The 13709-nt window shown below is 35.3% G+C and overlaps 3 protein-coding genes across 3 annotated transcripts; 1 reads left to right on the forward strand and 2 right to left on the reverse strand.

Annotated features, from left to right (window-relative positions):
- Positions 1-114: 114 nt before the first annotated feature.
- On the reverse strand, positions 115-3467 carry LOC110689293 (QWRF motif-containing protein 7-like). Its single transcript, XM_021866041.1, has 5 exons — positions 2303-3467; positions 1151-1387; positions 884-973; positions 667-774; positions 115-435 (listed from the first exon to the last, which is right to left on the reverse strand). The coding sequence occupies exons 1-5, from the start codon at positions 3161-3163 to the stop codon at positions 292-294; spliced, it is 1440 nt and encodes a 479-aa protein (XP_021721733.1). The 5' UTR covers positions 3164-3467; the 3' UTR covers positions 115-291.
- Positions 3468-3597: 130 nt separating this feature from the next.
- Positions 3598-7283, reverse strand: LOC110689294 (proteasome subunit beta type-4-like). The gene is made up of 6 exons (XM_021866042.1): positions 7127-7283; positions 6802-6878; positions 5569-5698; positions 5156-5315; positions 4845-5030; positions 3598-3907 (listed from the first exon to the last, which is right to left on the reverse strand). The coding sequence occupies exons 1-6, from the start codon at positions 7177-7179 to the stop codon at positions 3791-3793; spliced, it is 723 nt and encodes a 240-aa protein (XP_021721734.1). The 5' UTR covers positions 7180-7283; the 3' UTR covers positions 3598-3790.
- Positions 7284-9055: 1772 nt separating this feature from the next.
- Positions 9056-13603, forward strand: LOC110689296 (protein APEM9-like). Its single transcript, XM_021866044.1, has 6 exons — positions 9056-9270; positions 9893-10057; positions 10170-10247; positions 11769-12054; positions 12492-12817; positions 13089-13603. Exons 1-6 carry the CDS (start codon positions 9197-9199, stop codon positions 13216-13218), a joined length of 1059 nt encoding a protein of 352 aa, XP_021721736.1. The 5' UTR covers positions 9056-9196; the 3' UTR covers positions 13219-13603.
- Positions 13604-13709: the final 106 nt, after the last annotated feature.

A 13709-nucleotide genomic window follows, 5' to 3' on the forward strand; every position in this document is an offset into this window, starting at 1 on the left:
ACGTCGATGGTGCAGTGCTCGGATGCTGGCTCTTGGATAGGCTTTGGTGATCGCCATGCTTTTAAATGTAGCAAGACTCGAGTACTATTATGAGGCGACTTATATAATGCTCTTATGCTCTAGCTCAATCATGTATATATATTTATAGAATTTTGATATAATTCTTTCAAAATTTGGCCTTTGTAAGACCCATCATCATACAAAATTTCAGCCTCACCACTTTTGGGGGCAATTTTAGATATAGACATAGCATGCAAGAACAATATGATCAATTGATACATAACAAATAAATTAAGAGACATTTAACATAGAAAAAATTAAAGCTGTCTCCTTGTTTTTGAAAGTTCTCATAAGGTGATGTTTACAATTCCTCTGGCTTTCCTCTGGCTCCTTATTTCCCTGTATGAGATGTACTACCAAGCTTTTCTCATGTGCCTGTTCACACAATAAATTACGTTAGACTATTACGGAGTAAGTACGTGCTTATTAACATAGTACGGACTACAAAATACCCTATATATAGTCGTAATTCATACAAATAATAACACATTGATGTTGTAAGTACTGTTTTACTATTAGGAGTACGGTTTGATTATAAGATTGCTTATATCTGAACCTTTTTTTACCACGCTACCATTAAAAATTGAATCCGAGCTAAGACCATACCTCTAGTGACATAACAGATGCAATTTCCTTCTCCAAATCTTGAAAGCATTCCACGTTTTGATTGACAGTATACACAAGCTCCCTTAATGTATTGCTTGCTTTTTCATTCTGCATTCATGCAAGAACAACCCAAACAAAATTAAAAATTTTGAACCAATAATTATGTACAAATAACAGGATATTGAGGTGATTAATTAATTATTAGATAAAAATTAACCTGATTTTGAAGGTCTATGATGGTGTCTTCAATATTTTCTACAACTTCCAAAGCTGATTTCATAGCATCATATACAGAAACTATATCAGCCTGCATACAAAAAGCCAACTTATTTTAAATTAGCAATCAAAATAGTAATTTTCATATCATTATTTTATTGTCATTTAAAAATGCATCTTTCATCGATCCACTGAATTCAATTTTATGATAGAGAATATACGCAAAATATTTTCTTAGCATTCCAGGGTTAAGAAATATGAAACGCACCATTGCACCATCAACTAATGGAAGTTTAGTAGAGTAAGCAGAGAGCTTCCTGGTAACTCTACCAACAGCTTCACAATTTTTTTTCTCCAATTTTTCCCACTCATTGAGAAGCTCAATTTGTGGGCATAAAATTTCAAGAAACTTTACTTTTTTCTTTAGTCTTTCCACTTTCATCCTCTTTTCAGCAATTGCATATCTCATTTTGTATAGTTTCAGCCATACACCAAACACTCTCTCCTGTCAAATATCATGTAGACACAACATAAGCATATCATTTAAAATTTCAAACTATTACTCCATATTCTATAGGTATTAAGCGTTTTGTTTCATTTTATGTCTCATCTTGTGTCTTAACACGTCTTGTTTTTACTCATAACATGGCAATTCATGATCACCACCACCCTTTCACTTTTTCTTTTAATTTTTCCCTTATTGATCACTCATTTCTTTCTATTGTTTTCCCTTACTTTTTGTTACAAGTTGTCTTTCTTTTGTAAATGCAGGATACTTCGTATTTTGATTTTGATAAAAACTAAGAATAAGGGCTAGAAGTTTAAAAAAGGTTTATAGAACTTTAACTATCACAAAGAACTTTATATACTAGTACCTCTTTTTAGAAGATGGGGTGATGAAATTAGTTGGAAATCCCTGTAATGCAATCACATAGCATTAATTAGTTTGTTAACTTGTATTTTTCTTGGATCAAAATCTTAACTAAGCATATATTATTGATTAAGAGGGCAATCCAAAAAAGGGGCTAATGTTGGCTACAATTTACTTATGTTAGTTGGTCAAGTTATATAATGGGTGGGTCATTAGTAGCCAATTTTTATGACAGCCCGAACCTACCACCTGCCCATGAAACAACCCATCTCGTTGTTTCATGGGCCGGTCCTCAACCCGACCTGCCTTAGATTATGTATTTTATCTACTGATCTACATCACTAGCCTTTGTACAAGAAGAAAAAAAAAACGAGACAAGATTTCGAGGGTGGCCAAGGTTAGGAGTTTTCGGTTATGTGATGTGGTGAGCCCTCTACTAAATTTCCTTTACGTTCAATCGTTCTCATATAACAGATAGATCTTGACATATGACTGATATGAGCAATGTCATACATAAATGAAGATGTAAGGGAGGATAAACCAACTGACCTCTGCTTTTCGCCTAACAGTTGCCATAGCAGCCTCAGCCTTAGCATTGGCAAATCTCCATTGAAGCAGCCTACTATGCATAATCTTGTATTGGTGAAATTCTTCCTCTTGAGCTGATGATACCTTCTTCTGCTTATTGAAGTACTTCAGAACCCCACTTACAGTTTTCACCTTAGGTGACTCTGGTGCCAAAGGCGGGGCGGACAATGGACGGCCTGGAGACAGGGCCCATGCAGAGGGGGATTTGATCAAGGACCTTTCTACTGCCTTCGATATTGTGTTATGAGAATTCGACCTAAATAGCCTAGCCAAATTACTCTGGTTTGCATTGTTGTGATCTTCCTTTGAATCCTTGCTATCCAAGCTTAGTCTCCTTCGTGGACTGCCTATGACTTTGGATATAGGAATATTGTTGTAGCTTTCCTCGTCTTTCTCCTCCTTAGTGGCGCTTCTAGTCTTGATTATTGACCTTGTCCGATGAACTGATTGTCTAGGGGATGAGGTGGCAGACCTTGAGGCACGGACCTCAGGAAGAGAAACGGATGAAACCCGGTTTGTGGAACGATATGGGGATGTCCCACGAGACTCTGAAGTGGAAGCAGTTGATGCACCACTGCTGCTACGACTCAAGCGTGGTGAGCGAGGAATTCCAGCAGATTGGGGACGACGAACTTTGGAGTTGGGGGTCATGGGTGTACTAGTTTCCATATCGGGATCGCTTTGTTTGCAGAAAATTGCCATCTTGTTAAGAATAGGAAGACATTTTATGAGATTCAATGAAACCAAGAAACCATAGTGGTGGGAGTGTCGCACAGTTACATCACTTACATGCAAATAGGAGTTGCGGGCACGTTGAGGCATATAATAAATGAGACGGCTTAGTCCATAAGCTTAATATGTCACTTTCATCACTTGTGTCAAGAAAACCACCAAGACAAAATTGTCTATTTATAAGATTTAAATACAGCTAGAGGTTAAGCTGTCATGCTTAGCCTGCAATATGACTAATTCCTTCTTATGAATGGGAGATTTTTCAAAAAGAAGAGAAAACTATCAAGAAACTGCCTAGAAATTCAGTTGAAAAGGGCCGAAGAATCGAAAATCAAACAAACAAAATGTTCAGCAAACAAGACCAGTATGCAGATAACCATGTAACATAACCTTAAAAACAGTGACTCATGCAAGCAAATAACCAACTGATGGCACAGAAGAGCATATACGAATCGTGTAGCTGGCCTGTACGAGAAAGATGAAAATTGAGATGAAAATAAGAGTGGTTAAAATCCATAATCACATGAGCAAATAATAATGTTACTGCAATAACTAACAACAATATTTCTTGATTAGGTTTGCACAGGGGGCTAACCATGAAAACATTCTAGTTCTCAAGTAAAGTTTGAAAGTGAATGAAGCTGAAATTACAAACAAAAGCCTCAAAGTCATATTTCATTGCACTCCAACTTTTAACCACTGCAAGGGGCAAATCATCTACCATGAGCCCTCAGCACCAGCAGTGGGATTCTTGAATGCAGCGTATTCCCAATATGTCTTCAATGAGTAGGGTGGGGAGATTGTCACACCGCCTTCTTCAGTGATCTTTGCAATCTGATATTTTCAAAGTAATATTTAGTTAAAGACATACTCTTCAAATCCTCAAAAGACAGTAAAGGTTTTTTGATAAAGTAGTAAATCACAAACATTTTGGACTACATTATCAAACAGAACTTCTAATCGTCCAAGACATAAACATAGCATTTTGGGAAAGATGAAAACATCCGTCTGAGTATGCAGAAAGGTAATTAAAAAAATAATAATAACAAATAAAAAAAAAATGACTGCATTGACCAGATTTTTAGATATATCTCCAGCATCATTTCTCCCTTAGAGCTGTGTCATTTATAAACATGCATTATCATGATTCTTTATGTTAAAATAATTGACAAAAATGCTTAATCCAAAGGCACAGTTCAAATCTTTTATAATCCAAATAAATTTGAATTTCTCCCAACCCAAAACCATAGAGGGGGAGAAAAGATCCAAGGAAAACCTTTTCACATTCCTCACATGCAAGCGCTTCAAACGAGTAAAATGATTCCCAGTCCTTTTGCCAATTAAATAGACATAATAAGATAGCTCTATAGCACAAGTCCAATATTTCAGGGTTCTTAAAGATTCTCACTTATCAGTAGCACTGTGCTCTAATATTACAATACTATGTGCACATAAAGACTAGTTAGCTCAGACATCTCCTAACATAATGCGTTTTAGGAAAGAGGCATTAAAAACAGGACAATTGAACAAAGCATGCTGCATGTTCCTAAATCAAAACAGTATTTCAACCTAAAACTCAAATGGAGTATTTTATAAGTAGAGATCAATGAGTGCATGTGTAGATAATGAGTCTTTAACAACTTGAAGGATGTGCCTAAGCTACCAAAATGGTGTATCTTTTCAGTTGCTCACGAAATAGAAGAACTTTTTTTTTTGTAGATGGATAGAGAGGCATCTCATCAAAAAGAAACCATGACAAAGATGAACAAACCTGAAGTTTGTTGACCGCAGATCGATCACGGTATAGTAGGACGCGCATGCACTTCTCCAGTAGCCTAACACCATCTTCAAAACTCAGGTCCTCCTTCCATTCATCTCGCAGAATTGGCACTGCAAGATGATTACCAAATCCGGTGGCAACGTGATTGTCTTGATAGTGTACACCAATCATATTAACCTACACAACATGCATCAAAAACATCACACCGTTCAAAATCTTCATTAAAAAATGATAATTATGCTCAGCTACAAAACATTCTAACAGCAACCATCTGTGCATTTAGCTGAAGATAGAAAACTCACTGTTCCAAGGTACTTCTGCCCATTTTTAACACCACCAAGGACAAGAGAGTTCCAAAGTGGATTAAACTTGTTACGCCTATTATACATAACACGAGTCAGGTAGTTGTGCACCTCTTTAGGTCCAAGGGAGTTTCCATCATCCCACATGTTGTCATACAAACTGCAAAGATCAAGGTTAAAAAAAGCAGTTACAGGTCAGGAAAGCAAAAACAAACAAGGCACATCAATGATGGAAGAAGCATAAAGTGATTACTTATACTATAGACCTATTGTATTTTTTGTATAACTATTGTGGGCTTCAAGAGTAACAATTTACAGTCACTTTGGCTCTTGCTACTTGTTGACAGCATATTTCAGCACCAAGTTAAATGTACTTATTGAACAAAAAAAATTCCAACAGGATTATCACTTACATGAGATCATCTAGGTAACGCAGAAGCTCCTGAAAGTCACTTATTTCCCCACTGGCACCAAGAAGAGAGTGCTTCCCAATACCTTTCAATCTCTCCACACTCTTGTAACGCAATGTGGATCCATAGGAACCTGTCATACATGTCAATACTTTGGTTACATAACCGCTAAAAGATAAACCGCTTTACACGTCCCCTTATATTGTGTTTGAGGTTACTCCGGAAAGAGCTTGTTAAACAAACACAGGAAAGATACTACAGGGATGGAAATAATGAACAAATGATGAAGGTATGTCAAGACTCTACAATCATAATCTATAATAGTAGACTATACATACAGTCAGATTGATGACAAAGGCATTGCAAACTATACTCATGTATCAGCCAAAGATGACAGAATACTAGAGCATGCATAGCCAAGTGAGTATTATAAGTTTAACCCCCAACTTCAAGAATATGACTAATATCCAATCATTTTTTTTTTTCTTGATTTTATTTTTAAAGAATCATTGGACATAGTAAGATGAGTGTTTACTTGAGTCCTCACTACTTTTATGCTTTGAGACGTGGATAGGCCTTCAAATGATTACCTCAAAAACACATTTCTTGTACTCAGTACGTAATTATCCCAAAACACTAGAAAGAGCAGCTTCTAAACTTATAATATTTAAGTTGACTCTATATTGTCTATGTACAAACCAAGGAATCCATAGGAAAGTTCTCCAATATTAACATATGACACATCCAGACCACTTAAGTTGTGCAAACGGAGAGTGTCCAACAAATTTAAGTTGTTATCGGCTATATGATAAAAGCCAAATAGATAGTAAAATCTCAAAAGGGGTTGTATCTCAATACTCAAGAGATACATTCTCCATAATAACAACCACATAATGAATCTTACAAATTGCAGGATCAAAAGAGTTGTTCCGAATGTACTTAAACTTAACCCTAATTGCCTTATCATTCAATAAGATAACAACCTCCAAAAAGAAATCACCTTTTCATCCCCTTCCAAGTTCCAACCAATTGAAGTCTATATCTAAATAATCTAATGCTTCATAGAAACCATCTAGCCCTCGCAGTGAAACCCGAACAATAAAATTTTCACAACACTATCATGCGCAAACCCCAAAACCCCAAAAACAAGTATACATTAATCACTCACTGAAGTATATATATAATTGGAAGCATTAAAGAATCGCAAAAACAAAATGAAAAAAATCAAAATCAGACCTCCCATATCAGCAGCAATGAGAATTCCATCCTTGTATTTGATTCCGATAACAGATGTCCCAGTTACATAAGGGTACCTGTTTCATACAAATCACTCAATCAAATTCCATTCCCAATTAACTAATCAATTGAAGTCTAATGTCAAACAACACTATATAAGAACCAAACAATCAAAAATTAATACCCACAACAAATCTTAACCAATCTAGCTTTTACAAAACCCTAATCGACGGAATCTAAGAAATGACCCAAAAAAATGAAATAGAATGAAATGAACCCTTAAAGCAGTGAAATTGGAAGTAGGAGAGAGATAAAAAGGGCATACTGAGTTCGCTGAATGTCGTCGACGAGTAGAGTGCTGGTGTTTTTGGGATCCATTGAAGTAAGATTGTGGAGTTTTCTCTCTCTTGATTTTGGTTTCTCTCTTAATCAGCTTTCTTGCGTATTCTTTTTCCTCAAGAAATCGGAAATTAGCATACTCTGCTTTTATAAAAGTACCTAATTTATGTCCGACATTAAACATGTACACTTAAAAATATTAAGGGGTATAATGGGTATTTTGACTTGAGTAAACATGGGGTATTTTTGGAATTTCCAATATTTTGCTTTTTCTTGTGGGAGTGTTTGCTTTTAGGGCCTCTTTGATTTACTGAGCTGAAGTGAACTAAATTGTATTTTCTCTGTTTTTTTTACTTGCAACACTTCCTTAAAAAGAAAATGTCACAATACTTACAACACACTATAAAAAGAAGGTTACTTTAGGGAAAAATTATATTATATCCCTTATTTAAAGCACATGGCCCACTAAATTACACTTCTAACAACCACTCATCCTATTTTAAAGTTTATTATATCATGTAAACCCCACCTTTCTTAATTACCGCGCTAAAGGGTGTGTTACATCTAAAAGAAAACGGAGGGGAAGTATATGAGTTAAGGGAATTAGGAAATGAACTGATTGGAGCTAAACTAAAATTAAGTTGAAGAGAAACATGCCTTTAATCGAGCAAGCCTAATTAATCTTTTTTATCGTCAAAACTATTAATTTAACGGCATTGTTGTAATATTAAACAACAGTGATCGGATACTAGTTCATAAGCAATCCTACTCATTAGCTGAGATTGTGTCAAATTGAAGTGAAGTTAACGGGGGTTGTAGCATTACTCCACCTACACCATTGAAATTTTCTCCTTCTTCCTTCCCCGATCTCCACCCAACTCCCACTGACACCATCGTTTCCACCATTTTCATCGTGTCAACCTTCCACTAACACCATCTTCCTCGTCTCCGCCATCCATTAACACCACCATTTTCGATAGCTTTGTCATCAAATTAAACGAAAACCTTATAAAGAAGGTGAAATTAAGGGCATGGTAAAAGTTAGAAGGGTGAAGGTGACCCTTTCTATCATTAGAGCCTATGGAATTTACAACAATACTCCAAATAATTTATGATAAAAGTCGATTTTACTCTCTTAGTAAATCAAATAGATCCACTTGTATTTTCTCCTTTTGATATACAACAAATTATATGTTAATCCAACAATTATTTACTAGAAAAAATTAAATTTTGCAAGGAAAAAGTAGAATGATAGCAATATAGAAATCCTTGGTATAATTCTAAGTAGCTAATTTAAGGAGAAAATTCAAGTTTATTACCTTGATAATAACACAAATTTTGTTTATTAAAAGGAAAAACTATAAATAAAAACAATTTTTTATTAAAAATATAGTCCCACACTTGTTTTTAGTAATAACGAAAATGTCATGCTGACTGAACATTTTTGTTGCTTTATTTACAACTGTCCCACTAGATAAACAAATTTTGTTTGTTAACATGATAAATGGGCTTTTCTCTAATAAATATTAATATATAGTTGATCAAATAATTACGATTACATGTGAAGAGAGAGAATCGGTTTTCGAATGCCGTTGAAAAAAAGGTAGATGATCATAAACCCAAGTAGATAGGGTGAGAGTGAATTTCAAATGGTCGTTGGACTGAGATTAATTTTCAATCAAAGGGTCATAACAACACTTTTTTTTTTTTCTTCTTCTAAAGGGAAGGGAAAAACGGCCCTTGTTTGGTTGGCCTTAGTTTTGAGTTATAAGGTTGAGTTTGAGATACATCTACTTCTAAACCATTTATCATTTCATGTTCGACGAAAAAAAAAAAATACTTCGTACTACCTCCGTTTATATTATTTGCAACAATTAAACATTTTATATACTTACGGTCCGATCCGGAGTACTTTGTAATCCGTATTATCTTTGTTTGACTTATACAGTCCAATCCACCTAAATAATAAAATGTCAACTGACTTATAACCAGATGATGATGAGATTGATCTGGGTTTGAAAATTTTCCCAAATTTCTTGAATCCCTTGTTTGTAAAATGGAAGAGGAGGTAGTACCCGCTCGAATGCCATTGGATTTCGTAACTTGGCAACAAATTGATCTTGCGGAAAGGTGTTTCATCCTACTTAATTTCCCTTTTTTTTTTCTTTTTTTTTTTTTTTTTTAGGTTTTCTATTGTAAAGTTGTTTCTATAGCATGTTAAGACACACAAATTAGGGTTTTATTGATTTTGAAACGCCCAAAATTCAAGCTATTGTAATAAAGATTACTACTTTTTCGATTGGAAATTATATAAAATTAGGAAAGTAGTTATACTCCCGATTAATCAGTATGCTCTTGCTTTGGCCTCATCTTGATTTTTAATTTCTTTTTTAATTTTAGCAATAGAGATGTTAGTGATACTGATTTGGGTGTTTTGGTTGAAAATTTGGGTGTATAGTGGATACTGATTCAGCATAATTCTTAAGTTCGCGCTTCGTAGTTTGTAACTCTCAAGTACTGAAGTAAAGAGTTGAGAAGATTGTTCATACTGGCTGTTTTTGGTTGATAAGTAATTAAAGTGGTAATATCTTCCGGTGCGCGTAAATTAGTTTAAACTTGACAATTGGCTTTACTTGTAGTTGGCATTGCCTCACCTGGTTTTGCACTTTGTTTGCAGTAGGAATGATGTTCATCTTTGCCCTTTTCTTGACCAAATCAAATATGAAGTATGTGAATTTGTTGTGCTGTGCAGTTACCTTGTTAGTGGAATGTTTGAAAAGGCGGCAGCATCAGCCTCTTCAATTTTGACACGCTTACATGATAATAGACACATATACACCGAGGATGATGTTATATGGCATGAGATGATGGAATCATCTGCAATGGTCCTAGTCCAGTCTTGGAGAGAAACTGGAAGGTATGTGCATTATAAAGCGTTGCTTAAATTGTCTTGAGTATTGTGGAAGATACTCATGTATGTATATTGTTTTGGTGCTAAGAATGATTTTACTATTGTTCCCCTCATACAGGTCATCAGATTTGTTGAAGGAGCTTGAGGGTTATTTTGGATCAGTTTGTGAAATTCCTGTTCAAGTTGTTCTTACCGGGTATTTCCTAATGTCCTGCCTGTTGTGTTCTAGGATGTTTATGGAATGCCTTCATACTTTCATATATATCTCGTGAAATGACTACTATAATATGTGATATTTAAGGAAGTAGAGAAAGAGCACAAGTGAAGTATACTTCCATCGTTCTTGCTTCTTAGACTAAACACCTTTTGTCCCGTTCTATAGTTCTTAAGAATTAGACTTCCTGCTGTTCATATTCTAGAATGTATCGCCTATTCCTGAAGGTTGCAAACCTCGCCAGCAGATGTGGCTCTGTAAACTTTCCCAAGACTTTCTTAGAAAACACCTCAATTGAGTCAACCTCCCCCCCCCCCCCCCCTCTCCTTTCTTTCTTTCGAAACTGCAAAATCAGTGACTTTCCTTGTATGCCAAAGCCTTTGCTTCTCTCCTGAATTTTCTATTTTTCTTGCTAGAGCAGTAACTATATCAACCAAAGGTTACAGGAGCTCAGAATTGTAATTGTATCCTACATCGAGTGTCAGTTTAAAATGTGCTGTTGAGACTGACAACCTGACCTCTGTTTTCCTATGTGATTTCTTCAAGAGTTATCTATTCTTTTCTTGCAAAAAACTTTTCCCAGTTCTAGTCCATAACCATCACTGTGAAACTTCATGATATTCGGAGTAGGCTCGTGTTATTTGATTTATCATATGGTTCTTGCCAACTTGCAGCTCTTAATTAAATTACTGATGCTCTCTCTCCGCATCCCTAAAAGCAAATGTATATTACGGTTTTGGAATCTTAAAATTTTGATATGTGTACTAGTGTTTATGCTAGAGCTCTTGACATGTGGTGAGCAGAATATTTACCCTTTCTGCCAAAAGCCTGCTGGCTGAAGAATGGCAATTGGAGAATTAGTGTCTACAGTTTTTGATTGCAAATATAATGATCTATATTGCTGATGTTTTCCATTGAGACAAAAGGGGGAAATGGCCATGATTCTTATGTCTTCATTTTTTTTTTTCCAGTGCATGTGTGCAGGTCTCATGTCTACTGTTTTTGATTACAAACTAGTTTGAGGCACGGGCGATGCCCTGGGTCATTTTTTTGTATATAAAAAACTATAGTAAATTGTTTTAAAAAAATAACTTTAATAAATTAAAGTGAAATCTATTGATGATTTTATAATTTTTTAAAAAAAAAATCTTTTTTATTTTAATTTTATTGAACATTAACAAAATTCATTATCATATTAGTTTGTTTTATCTGTTAAATGAATGAGCAAACGAAAGAATGAAGATTAAAAAATTAGAATTTATGAACATTAATTTTTTGTGAGGAAAAATTGATGATTGATGATTAGTTTTAATATGACATGAATCACATGACCCCACAACATTTATCAATTCATGATGACACGTGGCATGATTACAATTCTTGCCTTGGATTTTAATATATATATAGATATCATGATCTACATTGCTGATGTTTCCCATTGAGACAAAAGGGGGAAATGGCCATGATTCTAATGTCTTCCTTTCAATTTTTTTTTTTTTCCAGTGCATGTGTGCAGGTCTCAGGTGGACATCCCTCAAGAGTCCGTGACTTCCTGGAGGATTTTCTTTCAAAGTGGCAGTTGAACAATGACAAGTATTATGCTGTTGCTAGTCCGAATGTGCAGAAAATTGATGTGGATGTCTCTGCTGGACATTTCACTATAGAAGGGGACCAATTTATCAAAGTTGTTGAAGTTTATGCACTGACACTTTTAGGAGTAGCTTTAAACAATGTCGACCATGCTATCTCATGGGTTGAGAAAGCTCAGCTACCAGAGAACGCGCGGCAGGTATTTACATTATTACCATTTTGTGTGTATTAATTAACTATTGACTCATTGAGCAATCATTTCAAGAACATAATGTTAGCAAAAGCTTATTTCCTGAGGAATGATAAGGTACCAATGTCAGATTCTCAAACTATTGCTATCGGATAAAAAAGATAGGTTGCATTAGTATTATAAAAGGGTAGATATAGCCAGTCAATGTTAATGGAGTCTCCTTTAACAAATTATCATTTCCTGTACATTTTGTAAGTCTTTTCCCCATGATTTACCTGAAAAAGAAGCCACTTTGGCCCTCTTTTCCCGTGTGAGTTGTATATATCACTTGCATTATACCTTTCAGGCTTTCATAACATATCAGTGTTTTGTGTACACGTTAAACTGAAGCACTGACCATTAAACTCTTTTTATTTCCTTCTCTCTGAAATCACTTTCTTTCATAGGATCTCTTGAGGAGACTCCACTCTCTGTCTCATCTCAAATCATCTAGCTCAACACTTGGTGATGTATCGGTATCAACAGTCGAGGAGCCTGAATCTCATGCTTTATCTTTGAAAGAAGTTAAGCAATCAGATAAGACCATGACAGTCCTGAGCACCCAAGGTCATAATGGAGGTGTTGATTCAAAACATCCTTTTTGGATATCATTGCAGAACATAACTCAAAGGTCTTGCAATTCAGTTATTGCATCTAGAAGGAAGATCTTCTTGGCTTGTTTGATCTTTGTGATTAGCTATTTCATTCAGAAGAAACGAGAATCCATTAAGAGGTAAGTCAACTTTATTCTGATACTGTTTGTTCTGGCCCCCACAAGAAGCGTTCATCAATTTATTTATTTATTTTTCTTGGGTTAAAAACAAGGTATGTTACCTTCAAAAAAAGAAAAAGAACGAGGTCTGAATATTAAGCTGATTACTGACACCAGGGCATAATGTTACGAGTATCATACATTTATACTCCATACAACACCAATTTAATCAGTAATTGCAAATGCAATTATTGTGATTTTGTTTCTGAATTATGTTTTTTTTTACTCTCAGGGGTGTTCTTAGTAGAGTGTTATCGCTGAAACAGACTTTGGTGGACTTTTGGAAGCTTGCATTTTCGTACCAAGTGAACCCTCTGGCTGCTGTTCAGCCCCTTCCTGCCTCAACAAACAGGAGCAGGTGATTGTGTATGGACTGCCAGTCTGCCATTGATGCATTGATCTTCACATCTCACCACAAGCTTGAACTAGTTGTTTTCTTTAGCCAATGGGGGTTACTATGTGCCATGTTCATCATATGCACAATGGCTGCAAGCAGCTGAGTTCACTTCGGCTGTTTCACATCATGTAGATATTGATCTGAATTGAGAACGAAAGAAAGAACAGTGCATGGGTCACATAGGAAGGAAATGCCTTAGCCTGAGGCATGGCAGAGCTTTTGTAAATTTTAGAACGCAAAATGTGGAAGGAAAACCCTTGATGATTGTATAGCTGTATGGATTGAAATTGGTTAGTTTTGGTTTGATACCTACTAAACTGCTTAATCAAATTCAAAAGGATTTCTAACTATATCTCTCTCCAATTACAGTATTATCTTTAGATTGGGTACATTGGTAATTTCCTTTTGTAATTAACATTATATAGTTGTCATACTAGTTCTGTTTCTACTTTCTGT

This window comes from Chenopodium quinoa, unplaced genomic scaffold (assembly GCF_001683475.1).
Source record: "Chenopodium quinoa cultivar QQ74 unplaced genomic scaffold, ASM168347v1, whole genome shotgun sequence".
NCBI lineage: Eukaryota > Viridiplantae > Streptophyta > Magnoliopsida > Caryophyllales > Amaranthaceae > Chenopodium > Chenopodium quinoa.

Bases quoted from the DNA above. Each gene is read 5' to 3' on its own strand.
- LOC110689293 (XM_021866041.1), bottom strand. From the start codon at position 3,163: ATGCCTCAACGTGCCCGCAACTCCTATTTGCATGTAAGTGATGTAACT. The intron at 974-1,150 runs GTGCGTTTCATA...TTTTGTATGCAG, and splicing joins CATTAGTTGATGGTGCAATG to GCTGATATAGTTTCTGTATA. The intron at 775-883 runs GTTAATTTTTAT...GCATGAATGCAG, and splicing joins TCATAGACCTTCAAAATCAG to AATGAAAAAGCAAGCAATAC.
- LOC110689294 (XM_021866042.1), bottom strand. From the start codon at position 7,179: ATGGATCCCAAAAACACCAGCACTCTACTCGTCGACGACATTCAGCGA. The intron at 6,879-7,126 runs GTATGCCCTTTT...TGTATGAAACAG, and splicing joins GACGACATTCAGCGAACTCA to GTACCCTTATGTAACTGGGA. The intron at 5,031-5,155 runs GTGAGTTTTCTA...CATGTTGTGTAG, and splicing joins GGCAGAAGTACCTTGGAACA to GTTAATATGATTGGTGTACA.
- LOC110689296 (XM_021866044.1), top strand. From the start codon at position 9,197: ATGGAAGAGGAGGTAGTACCCGCTCGAATGCCATTGGATTTCGTAACT. The intron at 12,055-12,491 runs GTATTTACATTA...TTTCTTTCATAG, and splicing joins TACCAGAGAACGCGCGGCAG to GATCTCTTGAGGAGACTCCA. The intron at 12,818-13,088 runs GTAAGTCAACTT...TTTTACTCTCAG, and splicing joins AAACGAGAATCCATTAAGAG to GGGTGTTCTTAGTAGAGTGT.